The sequence below is a fragment of the Pan paniscus genome, chromosome 6 (assembly GCF_029289425.2).
Source record: "Pan paniscus chromosome 6, NHGRI_mPanPan1-v2.0_pri, whole genome shotgun sequence".
Lineage (NCBI taxonomy): Eukaryota > Metazoa > Chordata > Mammalia > Primates > Hominidae > Pan > Pan paniscus.
The window spans coordinates 11,168,508-11,187,923 of NC_073255.2; the positions used below are offsets into that span (position 1 = coordinate 11,168,508).

The 19,416-nt window shown below is 50.9% G+C and overlaps 1 protein-coding gene across 7 annotated transcripts in view; it reads left to right on the top strand.

Annotated features, from left to right (window-relative positions):
* The window catches only part of GRID2IP (Grid2 interacting protein), a 70,842-nt gene extending 51,870 nt beyond the window's left edge, over window positions 1–18,972 (top strand). For 6 of the 7 annotated variants that reach the window (XM_063605622.1, XM_055114940.2, XM_055114936.2 and 3 more), the window contains 7 exons: window positions 141–337; window positions 665–820; window positions 956–1,042; window positions 1,716–1,845; window positions 1,935–2,053; window positions 5,618–5,782; window positions 6,001–18,972. In XM_063605622.1, coding sequence (XP_063461692.1) covers window positions 141–337; window positions 665–820; window positions 956–1,042; window positions 1,716–1,845; window positions 1,935–2,053; window positions 5,618–5,782; window positions 6,001–6,072 — 926 coding nt within the window. In that variant the 3' untranslated portion in view covers window positions 6,073–18,972. Of the gene's footprint in view, window positions 1–140; window positions 338–664; window positions 821–955; window positions 1,043–1,715; window positions 1,846–1,934; window positions 2,448–5,617; window positions 5,783–6,000 lie in introns of those variants that run through there. The other variant, XM_063605621.1, reaches the window with a different exon arrangement.
* Window positions 18,973–19,416: the final 444 nt, after the last annotated feature.

Sequence of the window (19,416 nt, forward strand, 5' to 3'; positions counted from 1 at the left end):
CTCAAGGCCCCGTCCTCTCCCCTAGGCCCCGCCCCGTGTCCGCCCTCTCCCCGCCTCTGCCCTGCCCTCTCCGTCTTGGGACCCGTCCGGCCCCGCTCCGGCCCCGCCCAGCTCACCGCCCCGCCCCGCCCCGCCCGCAGCCATCCTCTTGGCGCACCTGAAGCTGAGCCCCGCGGAGCTGCGCCAGGTGCTGATGAGCATGGAGTCCCGGCGCCTGGAGCCCGCACATCTGGCGCAGCTGCTTCTCTTCGCGCCCGACGCCGACGAGGAGCAGCGCTACCAGGCCTTCCGCGAGGCGCCCGGCCGCCTCAGCGAGCCGGACCAGTTCGTCCTGCAGGTGCCGCGACCACAACCCCGCCCCGAGGCCTCGGCCGGCTCCACAGGGGCTGTCGCTGTGGCCAGGGCTGCTGGGGTCCCGCGCGCCTTCGGGGGCCGCCATTGCGCCCAAGCCTCTGAGTCCCAGTTTAACACCTTTAATGGCCGGGTCCTATCAGGGGTCCAAGGTACATGGGAGGCGGGCTCCCCCAGGGATCGTGCTTATTCTTCCTACCGGAATATCGGGCCGAAGCAGCCAGCAGATCCCCCACTCCCACCCCAAAGCCTGCGGTGGGGCAGAGGGTCCCAGGAAGGGGATGGGTGAATCCTGGCTCTGCCTTCGAGGCAGATGCTGTCAGTTCCCGAATACAAGACACGCCTGCGCAGCCTCCACTTCCAGGCCACCCTCCAGGAGAAGACAGAGGAGATCCGAGGCAGCCTTGAATGCTTGCGCCAGGCCTCCCTGGAGCTCAAAAACAGTCGGAAGCTCGCCAAGATCCTGGAGGTCAGTGGGCGTACCCTCCCTGGCACCCTATCTGCTTCTCTGCCTCCTGGGGCTTCCAGCCTGGAGGCCCATCCAGATAGCAGGGTGGATGGGTGGTGGGGTGAGGACAGGACCTACCCACCTTCTTGTCCACAGTTTGTGTTGGCCATGGGCAACTATCTCAACGATGGACAGCCCAAAACCAACAAGACTACGGGCTTCAAGATCAACTTTCTGACAGAGGTGAGGGGACCTGCCGGCAGCAATCGACTGGTTTGCTCTACCAGCAAGGCGCTAACGCCAGGCCTAGCTCAGTTGTGGCAGAGGGCAGAAGAGGACATCGTGACCAAGGAGGGCTCTCCTCCTAGCAGGAAAAGGGCCACATTGAAGCCAGGATGTGACTGCAGCAAAGGGTGGGGTGGGGTGGGGTGGGGTGGGGTGGGGGAACACACTCCCAGGATCTGGAAAAATGGAGTGAGGGAAGAGAGTTGGAAAGAGAGTGTCAAAGGCTGGGGATTGGGCTGGGTGTGGTGGCTCATGCCTGTAATCCCGGCACTTTGGAGGCCAAGGTGAGAGGATCACTTGAGGCCAGGAGTTGGAGACTAGCCTGGACAACATAGCTAGACCCCAGTTCTACAAAAATAATTAGCTAGGCATGTCGCATGCCTGTAGTCCAAGCTACTTGGGAGACTGAGGTGGAAGAATCGCTTGAGCCTAGGAGTTTGAGGCTGCAGTGAGTTATGATGGAGCCACTGCACTCCAGCCTGGGCAACAGAGCAAGACCCTGCTATTAAAAAAAAAAGTGGGGGCGCCAAGAATTCATCATTGATGCCACAGTAGTCCAGGAGAAGCTGGGCCCATGTGACCCCATCTGATGGGGTCCTTGACGGGAATGTATATTGGGGGTCACTTGCAGCTGAACTCCACCAAGACAGTGGACGGGAAGTCCACCTTCCTGCACATCCTTGCCAAATCGCTGAGCCAGCACTTCCCTGAACTCCTGGGCTTTGCTCAGGACCTGCCCACCGTGCCCCTGGCTGCCAAAGGTATGCTGGGTGGGTGGATGGGGAGGCAGAGGCATGCTGTCCTGGGCTGGGAGAGTGGCCCCATGCAGCCCCTGTCCTCTTCCCTACAGTGAACCAACGGGCCCTGACCAGTGACCTGGCTGACCTCCATGGCACTATCAGCGAGATACAGGATGCCTGCCAGAGGATTTCCCCCTCTAGCGAGGACAAGTTTGCAATGGTCATGTCGGCATCCTCTGAGCAGCCTGTTCCTGCACCAGGCTGGATCCTGGGGTGGTTGGGTAGAGCTGGCTATGGCTCCAGTGGCCGCTGGAGACCTCGACTTCCAGCAGAGATTCTGGACACAGGTTGCTGTGCACCCAGGGGTCCTGGAAGAGGCTCTATCCTGGGTTGTTTATTGATTGATTGATTGATTGAGGCAGGGTGTCACTCTGTCACCCAGGCTATGCCTGGCTAATTTTTGTATTTTTAGTAGAGACAAGGTTTTGCCATGTTGCCCAGGCTGGTCTAAAACTCCTGGGCTCAAGTGATCTGCCTGCCTCAGCCTCCCAGAGTGCTAGAATTACAGGTGTGAGCCACAACACCAGGTCCCATCCTGGATTATAAATTTATTTATTTATTTATTTATTTATTTATTTATTTATTTATTTATTTGTTTAATTTTATTTACTTTTGAGACAAGAGCCTTGCTCTGTTGCCCAGGCTGGAGTGCAGTTGCACGATCTTGGCTCACTGCAGCCTCCGCCTCCCAGGTTCAAGCTATTCTCCTGCCTCAGCCTCCCAAGTAGCTGGGATTACAGGCACCCACCACCACACCTGGCTTATTTTTGTATTTTTAGTACAGACATGGGTTCACTATGTTTTCCAGGCTGGTCTTGCACTCCTGACCTCAGGTGATCCACCTGCCTCTGCCTCTCAAAGTGCTGGGATTACAGGCCTGAGCCACTGTGCTTAGCCCTGGGTCATTTATAATCCAAGTGCTTATGCCAAGTCTGTGTGTAACTGAAGCCAGAGCTCTTTTGAGTGCCCCAAAGCCACTGTACCATCTGTCCTCTGGGGCAGTGGAGCCCAGAGCTAAGTGTCAAAATTACAAGGAGCAGCCTGTCAGGCCCTACCAGCCAAAGGCAGTCAGGAGGGTGGGACATTCCCACTGAGCCTCCAAACAGGGCCTGGCCAGTGGGTGACAGAGGCCCAGATGGGAAGACAGGAAAGAAGGGCATGTGGCAGTTCTCGCAGCTCCCCCTCTCTGGCTCCAACACCCCTTGGCAGGGAACACAGGGTTTTCCCTAATGCTAAAGCTAGGTAAGGGGGAGAGCTCTGGGGGCTGTGCCTGTGGCCAGGGCAGTAGGTGGTGAAAGCCCCTGTCACATACCTCTGACTGCAGCACATGGGGCCTGGTGCGGGTGAGTGTCTGAGTAGGAATTTGATGTCAGATCTACCCCTGCCCTTTCCTCTCAGGCAGGAGATCTGTAGAAAATCACTAAGCAAACTCTACAGCTTGGGCAAGGTGTTTTTCACCCCCATCTTTCACCCACTTCACACCCGGATTTTTGTTTTGTTTTGAGACGGAGTCTCGCTCTGTTGCCCAGGCTGGAGTGCAATGGTGCGATCTCGGCTCACTGCAACCTCCACCTCCTGGGTTCAAGCAATTCTTCTGCCTCAGCCTCCCGAGTAGCTGGGATTACAGGTGCCCACCACCACAACCGGCTAATTTTTTGTATTTTTTAGTAGAGATGGGGTTTCACTATGTTAGTCAGGCTGGTCTCAAACTCCTGACCTCATGATCCACCTGCCTCGGCCTCCTAAAGTGCTGGGATTACAGGTGTGAGCCACCGTGCCCGGCCCACCCAGATGTTTTGCAGATGTGAAAACTGAGGCTGTTTAGGTAAGGGTTAGTCCACTCTAGCATCCCTCAGTCCAGGGGTATTGGCTGCTTCCTTGGGCTTGGAGGTCCCCAGAGAGAAGATGGATGGTCACATTCAAGGGTAGCCTCTGGGCCAGGTGCAGTGGCTCATGCCTGTAATCCCAGCACTTTGGGAGGTCAAGGCTGAGAGATTGCTTGAGGCCAGAAGTTTGAGACCAGCCTGGACAACATAGGGGGACCGCGTCTCTACAGAATAATTTGAAAATGAGTCTGGCATAGTGGTGCATGCCTGTAGTCCCAGCTACTCAGGAGGCTGAGGCTAGAGGATCACTTGAGCCTAGGAGTTCAAGGTTACAGTGAGGTATGATCACACCACTGCACTGTAGCCAGGTGACAGAGTGAGACCCTGTCTCAAAAATAAAATGAAGGCAGTCCAGGCGCTGTGGCTCACGCCTGTAATCCCAGCACTTTGGGAGGCCAAGGAGGGCAGATCACCTGAGGTCAGGAGTTTGGGACCAGCCTGGCCAACATGGTGAAACCCTGTCTCTACTAGACATACAAACATTAGCCAGGTATGGTGCCATGTGCCTGTAATCCCAGCTACTCAGAAGGCTGAGGCAGGAGAATCACTTGGACCCAGGAGGCGGAGATTGCAATAAGCCGAGATCATGCCATTGCACTCCAGTCTGGGCAACAGAGCGAGACTCTGTCTCAAAATTAATTAATTAATTAATTAATTAAAGGCAGCCTCTGCAAAGGAAATTGACCTGGCACATCAGACAGGCATAGGCCCAAATCCTGATTCATTTCCTTACCTGCTGTGGGACTATGGGCAAGTCAGTTACCCTCTGTGAGCCCAGTTTTCTCATCAGGAAAAAGAGGGGTCATGAGAACCTCTACCACAGTGGTCATTAATTGATGTGAACCTGGTGGGTTCAACCGTGGCTCAGGCACCACAGTGCTTGCTGTGTGATCTTGGGCTAGTTGCTAAAGTCCTCTGTGCTTTAATTTGTTCACATGTAAAATAGAGATAATCTACCTCATAGAGGTGTTAAACGATGATTCAACAAGCTTGGAACAAAGCTTGGCACCATTTTAAGTGCTGAAAAAATGATAGCGATTCAGCCACTGAATCTTTTTGCAAGACTGACCATGTATCAGATGCTATTCTAAGCCCTGGAGGTGCAAGGAGGGAGCGAGCTTTCACTTAGGCAGTAGGAAATGAACTTATGAACAATTTCAGATCATGACAAATGCTCTAGAAAACAGAGTAAGGCCTAAGGCCAGGTGCAGTGGCTCACACCTGTAATCCCAGCACTTTGGGAGGCCAAAGTGGGAGGATCACTTGAGCCCAGGAGTTTGAGACCACCCTAGGCAACATACACCCCATCTCTATTTTAAAAATCAAAAAATTAGCTGGGTATGGTGGTGTAAACCTCTGGTCCCAGCTGCTCGGGAGGCTGAGGTGGGAGGATCACTTGAGCCTGGGAGGTAGAGGCTGGAATGATCTGTGAGCTGTGATCACACCACTGCACTCCAGGCTGAGCGACAGAATAAGACCCTGTCTCAAAAAAAAAAAAAAAAAGTAAGGCCTAGAGAGTGACAGAGGGGCCTACTGTAAATGAGTGGTTGGGGAAGAAGGTGGCAGTGGAGGCCTCTGATCAGAGACCCAGGGCCTGGCCCTGCAGAGAGAACAGGGGTGAATGGCCTGAGGCTGCACTGGCTGTGGCCAGTTCCAGGATGAGTTCAGTGGCCAGTGGGACTAGAGTCCCTGAACAGGGCCTGGTTCCCTGTTGGACACAGGGCCTGGCCCTTGGAAGGACTCAGGCCAACCGGGAATAGAGCTGCTAGGGACCTGTCTGTCGGGCCACCACCCGAGACCCTGGGGGCACCAGCGGGCTGGCTGTTTCCTTAACTGAGGCCTGTCAGTCCTTCCTGGAGACGGCCCAGCCAGCACTTCGGGCACTAGACGGGCTGCAGCGCGAGGCCATGGAGGAGCTGGGCAAGGCGCTGGCCTTCTTTGGGGAGGATTCCAAGGCCACCACCTCTGAGGCTTTCTTCGGCATCTTTGCAGAGTTCATGAGCAAATTCGAGGTGAGCCTCGCTGGAGCCCTGAGGGGCCCTTTTGGAGAGGTGGGGGCCAGAGGCCAAATGAAGGGATCCTCCATGAAGCCAGGGCTGGGAAAGGGGCTCCAATGAGCGACATGTCCCCCTAACCCCCTGATGGGCTGTCTAGTGTGGGAAGAGACAGGGAAGGCATCACAGGTTCCTGGGACCACTGACCACCCTACCTCTGTGTTCCCCCTCCCCAGCGAGCGCTGAGTGACCTGCAGGCCGGGGAGGGCCTGCGCAGCTCCGGGATGGTTTCACCCCTGGCCTGGTGACAGTGGCCACACCGCGTCCTCTGCGGCCTGAGCAGGGAGATGGAGGCCGAGAGGGCAGCCCAGACACTGCCGAGGTCCGGGGCCACTGTGCCCCGGGCTCTGAGCACACCGCCAGCCTCTCCTGCAGCTACCTCAGCCGCCGAGCTGTGGCCGGGCCCTCCTCTGCCAGCCCTTGTTCCTACCCCCAGGCCCAGAGCCAGATGCTGTAGGAGCAGGTGCTGAGTGTGCCTGCACATGGAGGACCGTGCTCTGTCGGCTTCCTGGGCCCACTTCCCACTTCGCTCCCAGGCTGTCAGGGGGGCCTGGAGGGTGGATTACAAAGTGGCCACATTCCTGGGACATGTGGACCTTTTTTCTGATCCTGCTCCTAGCGGGTCCCTGTGAGGGGGCCGACACCCTTGAGCATGACCCTGCAGGCAGGCGCGAGACACGAGAGGGCGGAAAGCCCGATGTAGAGGGGCCCTGGGGATGTGCACGCCCAGCCTGGGCCTTGGAAGCTGGCTTCAGGGACACAGGAAGAGAGAAGCCTGGGAGAGACGCAGGGAAGGAAGGACTGGAGAAGGAAGACCCCCTATGTCAGACTGCGGAATTGAGGTTTCATGCAGTGGACAAACCCAAACCTGTGTAGAGGTGGCCCAGTTGGAAGTAGGGAGCCTGGGAGTGGAATAGGTGTGGTCAAGGTAGAGCAGACAGAATGGGGAGGTGTTGAGGCAGGAGGTGAGCAGGATCTGGTGGCCAACTGCCAGACTTCTCACCTGGACGGATGGTGATGTTCCCTGGAGCAAGTCATGAGACCGGGGCAGGTGTGGGGGCAGATGACACAATCTGGGATGTGTTTGGGACCCAAATGGTCATTTTACATGTGCCTAGGCATATAGCAGGAGTTACCTGGATACCAGGAGCAGGAGCAGGTGGCGTGGTGGGCAGGGAGGGAGGGTGTGTGAACTGTTTCACCTTTTTTAAAATTCTCTGATTGACAGATCCTTGGATCAGACAGCTTCCCTCGTTGCACTTTTTTTTTTTTTTTTTTTTGAAAAGTCTGAAATGGGCTTTAATCCTGTCTCATGGATTCTTTTTCTCCCACTGCAATCAAATGGCTTACATTGCACCTGGGCAGTACTGGGAACCTGTTCAGTTCTTCCCAGTCTCCCCTAGGCCCCTCTTGGAAGCCATCTTTGTTTTTTTGTTCCTTGCACACAAGCACCATACAAAAACATCAAAACCAAAATATATACTGCAAGGGGGATGTGGCTAGTGGGGTACATTTCACCCTAGCAGCTCAAGCAGAATTGTTTCCAAAAGTTCCCAGTGCCTGTGTCTCTGGGAAACATGTCAGGAGGTCAGTTAAAACCTCTGCAGGCAGGGCATGGGGGCTCACGCCTGTAATTCCAACACTTTGGGAGGCCGAGGCAGGTGGATCACCTGAGGCCAGAAGTTCAAGACCAGCCTGGCCAACATAGTGAAGCCACATCTCTACTAAAAATACACAAAATTAGCCAGGCGTGGTGGCACGCGCTTGTATTCATAGCTGCTTGGGAGGCTGAGGCAGAAGAATTGCTTGAACCTGGGGGTCGGAGGTTGCAGTGAGCAAGATCCTGCCACTGCACTCCAGCCTGAGCGACAGAGTGAGACTCCATTTGAAAAAAAAAAAAAAACCCTGCATAAGATCTGTAGAGATAATAGACTCCAACAGGCGTGATTTCCAGGCCTGGTTAGCCCACATGGCATTTTCCTGCAAGTTAGAAACACATGTCCCTTCCAGGAGACCTAACCTCTTGATTGCACAGTGTGGCAGGCCAAGCACCAGCTAGGTTTTCTCCCTAGCATGCCTTTTATTGGTTGTTTGCTACAACAATGCTGCGTAACAAACTGTCCCAAAACTCATTGGCTTCAAACAGCAATCACTTACTGCTCACAAGTCTCTGGGTCCCAGTTCTGATGTGAGCTAGGCTCTGCATCCTCAGTCAGCTATGAGTCAGCTAGGCAGCTTTGGTAATCATACCAAGCAATCTCATGTCTGGGGCCTTTGGCTGGAAAAGCTGGGATAGCCCTGTGGGGTCTCTCATTTTGCACCCAAATAGCCAGGATTTTTTTCATGAGGGGACTGGGGGTCAAAGAAGGTGAACAACCAAAGGCACAGAAGATGGCTTGAGGCTGAGGCTCAGAGCTGGTACACCGTGCCTTCTGCCACAATCTGCTGTCCATCCAAATGACAAGGCCAGCCCTGATTCTAGGGGAAGGGAAACAGGCTCTGCTAGGAGATATCGCAAAGCCACTCCACACAGGGTGTGGATTCAGGGACAGATGGAGAATCAGGAACATTTTTGCAATTAATCTACTGCATGACCTCTTGGCCAGGGGTGCAGATCCCAGCCTCCTTAAAATCCCCAATGGCACTGGTGCTGCCTGGACCCAGCACAGATCTGGTTCCCCATCCCCATGTACTCACCAGGTGGCATGCTTCTGTGTCTTACCTGGTCACTCATGAATTACCTGACTTCTATCCAGATACTTAGTCCAGGCTGGGCGCAGTGGCTCATGCCTGTAATCCCAGCACTTTGGGAGGCCGAGGTAGGTGGATTACTTGAGGTCAGGAGTTTAAGACCAGCCTGGCCAACATGGTGAAACCCTGTCTCTACTAAAAATACAAAAATTAGCCAAGTGTGGTGGCAGGCGCCTGTAATCCCAGCTACTCGGGAGGCTGAGGCACAAGAATCTATTGAACCTGGGAGGCAGAGGTTGCAGTGTGCCAAGATTGCACCTCTGAACTCCAGCCCTGGTGACAGAGGGAGACTCTGTCTCAAAAAATAATAATAATAATAATCATAATCATAATCATAATACATAAATGAATGAAATAGATACTTAGTCCAATGGGCAGTGTGGTCTGCCTGCCTGGCAACCAGTCTCGCCCTTCTGCTGGGAAAGGATTCCTGTTTCTCGTTTCAGAAATTCTCTCTCCCCTACTCCCAGGGCCTGGAGCTGGAGTGATTGGATAAGGATGATCTTGTGACTCTGGCTGTGTGGCTCAGAGTCAGTCCAAGCCTCCGGCTGGCACTGTTTGAAAAAGAGATTCCCTTTGCTCTGGAATTTCTGTGTGTATAGAAGGTAGGAGTCAGGAGGGGCTGCCAAGACCACCATATGAAGGGCACCTGCCTGGATATAAAGCTAGCACAGGAGAAAAAAAGGGGAGAAGATCACCATATACATCCCACTGTCCCTGGATCCAGCCATACCTGAAGCACACACTGGCCTTGTCAGTCTTCAAGACAACAGATTCTCCTTCCATTTAAAAGAATTTTAAATGTATTTAAATTCCCTGGCTTAGGCTGGTTTGAATGGTTGCTATTACTTACAACCCTGAAAGGGTTAACTAACAGACCCATTAACAGATGCTGATAGATGTTCAGTACTCAGTGAGCGCTCTTCCTTCCTGCACTCATTGGCCAATGCTTTTTTTTGTTTTTGTTTTTTTTTGAGACAGAGTCTCACTCTGTCGCCCAGGCTGGAGTGCAGTGGCACAATCTCTCAGCTCACTGCAAGCTCTGCCTCCCGGGTTCATGCCATTCTCCTGCCTCAGCCTCCCGAGTAGCTGGGACTACAGGCACCCGCCACCACGTCCAACTAATTTTTTGTATTTTTTAGTAGAGACGGGGTTTCACTGTGTTAGCCAGGATGGTCTCAATCTTCTGACCTCGTGATCCACCCTCCTCAGCCTTCCAGAGTGCTGGGATTACAGGTGTGAGCCACCGCGCCTGGCCTGCTTTTTATATTTTATATATTTTTATTATCATTATTATTTTGAGACAGGGTCTTGTTCTGTCGCCCAGGCTGGAGTACAGTGGGATAATCTCGGCTCACCGCAACCTCTGCCTCTCGGGTTCAAGCGATTCTCCTGCCTCAGCCTCCTGAGTAGCTGGGACTACAGGCATGTGCCACCACGCCTGGCTAATTTTTGTGTTTTTAGTAGAGATGGGGTTTCAACCTGTTGGCCAGGCTGGTCTCAAACTGCTGACCTCGTGATCCGCCTGCCTCAGCCTCCCAAAGTGCTGGGATTGCAGACGTGAGCCACCGCGCCAGGCTGGCCAGTGCTTTTTAATTGCCTACTGTGTGCCAGGTGCGTTGCTAGGTACCAGCATCTTAGAAGGCAGCCTCTCTGAGTCTGGTTACCTGGGGTTATGTTTTATGGTGGTTCTACCCCAGAGTCAGTGCAAAGCCCTGTATGTGACTCAGTATCTGTACCATATCCACCCAGACCCCCTAGTTCCTCACCAAATGACAAGGTGTGAATGCAGGCACTTATGCCTCAGGAATTCATTTATCTCCAATAATACTAACAAAATAACGTAGCCTCACGATACACCACCTTTCCAGATAGTAATATCCGTGAGTGGTTAGTTAGTGTGCTCAGTGTTTTTACGGATTTCATTTCATTTTACTTTCACAAAAACCCAAGGTGGCTTTCATTACCTCTTTTTTGCAAGTAAAACTCTGAAACTTAGGAAGGTTATGTGACTTGCTGGATCTAAAACCCAAGTCTGTCTAAATCCAAAAGCCCCATCCTCTGAGTGAAAATAGCTGCCATATATATATATACACACACACACACACACGTATCAGCACTCTAAGGGCCACAGATGCTGGGGGTTTCAACATAAAACCCTTACTTCTTTTCTCTCTTCCTGTTCCGTCTATTCGTTTGCTAGGGCTGCTATGATAAAAATACCATAGATTGGGCAGCTTAAACGAAAAAATGTGTTTTCCCACAGTTTTGGGGGCTGGAAGTCCAAGATCAAAGTGTCAGCAGGTTGGGTCTCTCCTGAGGCTGTTCTCCTTGGCTTGCAGACAAGCTTTCTCCCTGTGTCCTCACTCGGTCTTTTCTCCCCAGCATTTCTTCCTTCTCCTTCTCTGTCTCCGTCTCCCTCTCCATCTCCGTCTCTGTCTCCGTCTCCGTCTCCTCCTCCTCCTCCTTCCTCCCTCCTCCTCCTTCCTCCTCTATCCTCCTTTCTTTCTTTCTTCTTCTTCTTCTTCTTTTTTTTTTTTTTTTTAAGATGGAGTCTTGCTCTGTCACCCAGGCTGGAGTGCAGTGGCGCGATCTCAGCTTACTGCAACCTCCACTTCCTGGGTTCAAGTGATTCTCCTGCCTCAGCCTCCCAAGTAGCTGGGATTACAGGCACACACTGCCACACCTGGCTAATTTTTGTATTTTTAGTACAGACAGGGTTTCACTATGTTGGCCAGGCTGGTGTCAAACGCCTGACCTCAGGCCTGCCTCTGCCTCCCAAAATGCTGGGATTACAGGTGTGAGCCACCGCACTCTGCCTCTTCTTTTTTTCATAAAGACAAGGTCTTGCTCTATCACCCAGGCTGGAGTGCAGTGGTACAATCATGGCTCATGCAGTAAACACCAAGTAATGCAGACATATGGAGGATTGCTCGTGGGTTCAAGCAATCCTCCCACCTCAGCCTGCTGAGTAGCTGGGACCACAGGCATGTAACACCATGCTTGGCTAATTTTTTTTTAATTTTGTAGATATGGGGTCTTGCTATGTTGTCCAGGCTTCTGCCTCTTTGATTAAGGAAACCAGTCCTATTGGATTAAGCCCCCTCCCCATGTGGCCTCATTTAACCTTAATTACCTTTCTCCAAATACACTCACATTCTGAGATACTGGGCATTAGGACTTCCACATACGAATTTGGTGGTAGGGGGAGAGCGATACAATTCAGTCCATAACACCCTCCTTTCAGGTGCCAAAGATATAATAGTCCTTAGTCTCAAGGAGGCCTCAAAGATTTTTGTATGAGTTGATGATGCTCCACAGAGAAAAGATTCTATCAGGCAGAGGCTGCACTGAGGCTCATGCCTGTAATCCCAGTACTTTGGGAGGTCAAGGAGGGTGGATCACTTGAGGTCAGGAGTTTGAGACCAGCCTGGCCAACACAAAGAAACCCTGTCTCTACTAAAAATAGAAAAAATTAGCCAGGCGTGGTGGTGGGGGACTGTAATCCCAGCTACTCAGGAGGCTGAGGCAGGATAATTGCTTGAACCTGGGAGGCAGAGGTTAGAATGAGCTGAGCTCGTGCCGTTGCACTCAAGCCTGGGCGACAGAGTAAGATTCCATCTCGAAAAAAAGAAAAAAAAGATTCTATCAGACAGGATTCTCCCACCCCATGCCTCTTCTACAAACTTGTATGCATCGGCTCCCATCCTCATCACAGGGCATCCAGGCCTCCCTCCCCACTCCTCCAATTCAGAGTGAATTCCCTGTCTATGCTGGGCACCTGCCTTCCCAAGCTCTCACTCCATCAGTGACCACAAATCACTATCAACTAGCTCTTTCCCCTTCACTGGTAAATAAACCCTTCCCACCGCTGCCCACGCAGCATGCTGGACAGTTCTAGACCTCGGCGGCTGCTACCCTCTCCTTCCCCTTTTCTTTTCTTCTTTTTAATTGAGATGGAGTCTTGCTGTGTCGCCCAGACTGGAGTGCAGTGGTGCGATCTCGACTCACTGCCTCGGCTTCCCAAAGTGCTGGGATTACAGGTATGAGCCACCGCACCTGGCTTACCCAGGTTCTTAAGAGATAGTTTTACTGGGTGCTATGGTTTGGATGTTTGTACCATCCAAACCTCATGTTGAAATTTGATTCCACCTTTTCCAACTGGGGCTTTGCAGGATGGCTTCTGCAAAGAAGGGTGGCGAGAAGAAAGGTCGTTCCCCCATTAGTGAGGCGGTTACCCCAGAATACACCAGCGCATGGGTGGAGTGGGCTTCAAGAAGTGCCCCTCGGGCACACAGAGAGATCCAGAAATTCGCCATGAAGGAGATGGGGACTCCAAATTTGCACATTGATGTGAGGCTCAACAAAGCTCTCTGGGCCAAAGGAATAAGGAATGTCCCATACCATATCCATATGAAGTTGCCCAGAAAACTTAATGAGGATGAAGATTCACCAGACAAGCTCTATGCTTTGGTTCCTACATATACCTGTTACCACTTTCACAAATCTATAGACAGGCAATGTGGAAGAGAGCTAACCACTGATGGTTCAATACATTAAGTAAAATTATTTTTAAAAAAGAAATTTGGGCCGGGTGCGGTGGCTCATGCCTGTAATCCAGCACATTGGGAGGCCAAAGTGGGCGGATCATTTGAGGTCAAGCACTCAAGACCAGCCTGACCAATATGGTGAAACCCTGTCTCTACTAAAAATACAAAAAAAATTTAGCTGGGTGTGATGGTGTGCGCCTATAATCCCAGCAAAAAGTGAAAATAAAATAAAAAATAAAAACAAGACAAAAATATAAGAAGTTTTCTTTTTTCTTTTGGGTAAAGACTATTAATTGGTATGTAATGGATTGTATCTACCTTCCTATATAAAAGGGTGTTCTGTATTTTTTTGTTTTTTAGACAGTCTCACTCTGTTGCCCAGGCTGGAGTGCAGTGGTATGATCTTGACTCACTGCAACCTCTGCCTCCTGGGTTCAAGTGATTTCCCTACCTCAGCCTCCCGAGTAGCTGGGATTACAAGTGTGCGCCACCATGCCCAGTTAATTTTTGTATTTTTAGTGGAGACAGGGTTTCACCATGTTGGCAAGGCTGGTCTTGAACTCCTGACCTCAGGTGATCCACCCACCTTGGCCTCCCAAAGTGCTGGGGTTACAGGCATGAGCCACTGTGCCTGGCCTGATGTTTTGCCTTTGAAATCACTTTGATGGACTGCCAGTGATGCTCATCACAGTCTAGTCTGATGCTGATTCATTAATAAAACTATTTCATTCTTTTCTACATTTGGAGCAGAAGTTTTACTGGGTTAGCAGGAGATATTATTTTCATTATTTTTTCCCCAACAGTTACAGTGAAGACATCAGCCAAGGCTGCATTCATCTGAAGGCTTGACTGGGGCTGGAGTCTTCCTTCCAGGATGGTTTAATCATTTGTCTGTTGGCAGAAGGCCCCCTTCTGGCTGCTAATAAGAAGACTGTTTCTTACCATGTGGATTTTTACAGATGGCTGCTTTGGTGTCCTTATGAGCAGACAGCTAGCTTTCCCCAGAGGGAGTGGTTTGACAGAGAGGGGAGGAAGCTGCAACACCTTTTAGACCTAGTCTCAGAAGTGACAAGCTGGCATCTCTATCATATTCTTTTTATTAGAAGTGAGTCAGCCAGGTGTGGTGGCTCACACCTGTAATCCCAGCACTTTGGGAGGCTGAGGTGGGTGGATCACGAGGCCAGGAGTTCGAGACCAGCCTGACCAATATGGCAAAACCTCACCTCTACTAAAAATACAAAAATTAGCTGGATGTGGTGGCACACACCTGTAATCCTAGCTACTTGGGAGGCTGAGGCAAGAGAATTGCTTGAACCCGGGAGGAGGTTGCAGTGAGCTGAGAGCACGCCACTGCACTCCACCCTGGGAAACAGAGCGAGACTCCGTCTCAAACAAAATAAAAGAAGTGAGTCACTGAGGCTGGGCATGGTAGCTCACGCCTGTAATCCCAGCACTTTGGGAGGCCGAGGTGAGTGTATCACTTGAGGTCAGGAGTTCGAGACCAGCCTGGCCAACATGGTGAAACCCTGTCTCTACTAAAAATACAAAAAAATTAGCTGGCTGTGGTGGCACACGCCTGTAATCCCAGCTACTCAGGAGGCTGAGGCAGGAGAATCACTTGAACCTGGGAGGCGGAAGTTGCAGTGAGCCGAGATCATGCCACTGCACTCCAGCCTGGTGACAGAGTGAGATTCCATCTCAAAAAAATAAAAAAGTGAGTCACCGGCCATGTGTAGTTGGCCAACTGGACAACACATGCCTGTTGTCCTGGCTTCTCAGGAGGCTGAGGTGGGAGGATCACTTGAACCCAGGAGGCTGAGGCTGCAGTGAGCTATAATCAAGCCACTGTACTCTAGTCTGGGTGATGGACCAAGACCCTCTCTCAAAAGAATAAAGAGTCACTAAGCCCATCCCATATTGTAGGGAAGGAGAATTAAGCTGCCTCTCAAGGGAAGTGTCATATCCAAAAGCACTGAACTATTTACATACAAGGCGTGCTAACAATCTGGTTAACTAGTATTACAGGCTGGGTGCAGTGGCTCATGCCTGTAATCCCAGCACTTTGGGAGGCTGAGGTGGGTGGATCACGAGGTCAGGAGATTGAGACCATCCTGGCTAACACGGTGAAACCCTGTCTCTACTTAAAATACAAAAAATTAGCCGGGCGGTGGCGGGCGCCTGCAGTCGCAGCTACTTGGGAGGCTGAGGCAGGAGAATGGCGTGAACCCGGGAGGCGGAGCTTGCAGTGAGCAGAGATTGCGCCACTGCACTCCAGCCTGGGCAACAGAGCAAGACTCCGTCTCAAAACAAAACAAAACAAAACAAAACTAGTATTACAAATCCAAAAAGTATCACACGTTAGTCCCTGCACAAGAAAACTACAAGTACCCTGAAATCTTGCAGCTCTTCTGTGAAAGAAATGTGAGAGTTTCCCAAATGCGACAGTGGCCCTAAAAATTTCCAGGGTAGTACCCAAAACAAGTAGAGAAGATAAAGGAAATGTTTCCACAGTATCAAAAAATTTTTTTTCAATCAACAATGCTAGAGAAAAGACAATTTTTCTATTCTCACTATAGGAAACATGAAGGGGCAATCAAAGAGTATACGGTGACAAAAATGTAAGAAAAAGCCAAGCACAGTGGTGTGCACCTGTAATCCCAGCACTTTGGGAGGCTGAGGCAGTAGGATCACTTGAGGCCAGAAGTTCGAGGCTGCAGTAAGCCATGATTGCACCACTGCACTTCAGCCTGGGCAACAGAGGAAGACCGTGTCTCGATGTAACATCAAAACAACAACCAAAAATATATATACACACACTCACATATATATGCATATGTATTATATATGTGATACACATATATGTATATATGCATGTGCATATATAAAGATGTGCATATATGCATATATAAGGATGTGCATATATGCATATATGTGCATAGACATGCATATAAATGTGTATGCATATATGCGCATATATGTATATATGTGTATACATCTGTAGAGAAAAGACTATTACAGAAGTGCGTGAGGTAGTTAATCAATAAAAGTATTATTTTTTGAATTTTGTGTTCTTCATTATCTGTGAGAAGAGCTGACTTCTAGTACAACAGTGCAGTTTCCCAGCGTACAGTGCTCTGAAGGGCCAACACTCAAGGTTTAATGTTTTGCAGTCACCATCCTGAAAATTTCAGCTTTGGATTTGTGTTTTGTGAAGCCCAGATGAGACAATGGAGTACGCAATAGAGACTGGAAGCCTGGGCACACACATGGTTCCACCTCTTGCCTCCCCAGGATGGGTTCTCTGAGCAGAGAACCAGTCTAGCAGCCTGGTCTCCCCATTTCTGCCCTTGCCCAGTGACCACTGCTGCCCTCTGTTCAGCTGGGGGCCTGGGCGTGGGTGCAGAGTGCATCGGGCCAGGTAACAGTGGGTAAGACCAGACTCATATGCCCTGTGCCTCTTTGGGCAGGCCATGGTGGTGGCTGCTCACTGTGGGTGGTGCCCTGGTGCATTTGGTGGGCAATTCAGCAGAGGTAAGTCTCACCCCCACTCCTGATCCAGGTACCTAGCGGGTTCCTTGCATGAAGGTTGCAATACTCTTGAAGGTTGCCTTCTGCTGGGTCTTGGGGTGGTGTTGCATAGAAAGGGGTGATGTCTGACTCAACCTCCCTGCACTGGCCGGTCACTTGGCAGGAGAGGAAAGCAGCACCCGTCAAGCCCAAATGCATATCGCCTCCGCGTTCAATGTAGATGCTCACGTGCACCAGGGGAGCACGTGACTGTCTACAGTGGCCCATCTAGCATCCCCATGCCCAAGGTGTGCGCTCAGCCAGCTCTGTGCCTGATGGACCCCCACCCCTTCCTTCCAACCTTCCTGGGTCTGGCCTATGCCTATCTCCTCTGGCCAGCCCCAGGCACACTCCGTGGACAAGCCATGAACTACGAATCATGTACTTTCTTGGATTTTTCATCTCAGTTAAATGATCTGATATTTGCATTCAAAATCGACATTGCCGGTCTGGGCATGATGGCTTAAGCCTGTAATCCCAGCACTTTGGGAGCCCGAGGCAGGAGGATCACTTGAGGCCAGAAGTTCGAGGCTGCAGTGAGCCATGAACGCGCCACTGCACTCCCGCCTGGGCAACAGAGCAAGACTCCATCTCTAAATAAAATAAAGACAAATGGGAAAGTTCATGATTATTATTAAAATTTTCTAATTCTTCTTTACTTAGAATGACGTTAAATAGCAAACAAGAAATACCGCAAGTCGAGAAAGAGACTGCAAAAGGAAAAAGCTTTATCTTTTAGGATTTTAACAACACTTTCCCGCATTGCGGTTTTTGTTGTTGTTGTGTTTTTTTTTTTTTTTTTTTTTTTTTTAAGACGGAGTGTCGCTCTGTCGCCAGGCTGGAGCGAAGTGGTGCAATCTTGGCTCACTGCAACCACTGCCTCCTGGGTTCAAGCAATTCTCCTGCTTCAGCCTCCAGAGTAGCTGGGACTACATGCGCGCGCCACCATGCCCAGCTAATTTTTGTATTTTTAGTAGAGATGGGGTTTCACCATGTTGGCCAGGATGGTCGGGATTTTTTTTTTTTTTTTTTTCTTTTGAGACGGACTCTCGCTTTGTAGCCCAGGCTGGAGTGCAGTGGCACGATGTCGGCTCACTGCAAGCTCCGCCTCCCGGGTTCACGCCATTCTCCTGCCTCAGCCTTAGGAGTAGCTGGGACTACAGGCGTCCGCCACAACGCCCGGCTAATTTTTTTTGTATTTTTAGTGGAGACGGGGTTTCACCGTGCTAGCCAGGATGGTCTCGATTTCCTGACCTCGTGATCTACCCGCCTCGGCCTCCCAAAGTGCTGGGATTACAGGTGTGAGCCACCGCGCCCGGCCGGTCTGGATCTCTTAACCTCTTGTTCCGCGAGCCTTGACCTGCCAAAAGTGCTGGGATTACAGGCGTGAGCCAAGGCAGCTGGCCAGCTTTTTTTTTTTTTTTTTTTTTTTTTTTTTTTTTGAGACGGGGTCTCACTCTGTTGCCTAGGCTGGAGTGCAGTGGTGGAATCTCCGCTCAATGCAACCTTTGGCCCCTGGGCCCAAGCAATCCTCCCACTTCAGCCTCCTGAGTAGCTGGGAGGACAGGTGCGCATCACCATGCCTGGCTATTTTTCTTTCTTTTTTTTTTTTTTTTTTTTTTTTTGTATTTTTAGCAGAGACAGGGTCTTGCCATATTGCCCAGGCTGGTTTTGAACTCCTGAGCTTAAGCGATCCTCCCTCCTCGGCCTCCGAAAGTGTTGGGACTACAGGCATGAGCCACCGCACCAGGTCCTCGCCCCCGCCCTGCTTTTTGAACTGGGAACTGTGCGTTTTTGTTTTGCACTCCGTCCCGCAAATTATGTAGCAGATCCTGTTTGTCAGCTTTTTTTGTTTGCAATTTCTTGTGACGTCCCCATCCCGTAGAAATATTCACTTTTCTTTTTTTTCTTTTTTCTTTTTTTTTTTTGAGATGGAGTCTTGCTCTGTCGCCAGGCTGGAGTGCAGTGGCACCATCTCAGCTCACTGCAACCTTCTCCTCCCAGGTTCAAGCGATTCTTCCTGCCTCAGCCTCCCGAGTAGCTGGGATTACAGGTGCGTGCCACCACGCCCGGCTAATTTTTGTATTTTCGGTAGAGACGGGGTTTCACCACGTTGGCCAGCATGCTGTCGATCTCTTGACCTCGTGATCCTCCCGTCTCGTACTCCTTAAGTGCTGGGATTACAGGGATGAGCCACCGCGCCCGGTCAGACGTTCACTTTTCTACCTAATTTTGGATTCTCTTTCTTAAAGACAGTCCCCAGAATGGTAAAATCTTCAGACCCCTACATAAACTGCATCTTCCACCTCCACCTTCAATGTTGACCTTATCTTGAGTGAGGCAATCAGAAATCAATTTTTTTCCTCTTGTACTTTTTTTTGTTTTGTTTTGTTTTGTTTGAGACAGGGTCTCACTCAGTCGTCCAGGCTGGAATACAGTGGTACAATCATGGTTCACCGCAGCCTCGATGTCCTGGGCTCAAGCAATCCTCCTGCCTTAGCCTTTAAAATAGCTGGTACTACAGGCACCCACCATCAGGCCTGGCTAATTTTTTAAAAAATTTTTGTAGAGACGGTGGGTGGAGGAACTCTCATTAGGTTGCCCAGGCTGGTCTTGAACTCCTAGGCTCAAAGGATCCTCCTGTTTCGGCCTCTCAAACTGCTGGAATTTCAGGCATGAGCCACCGCACCCGGCCTTCTCTTACACTTTTTCATACAATAGGCC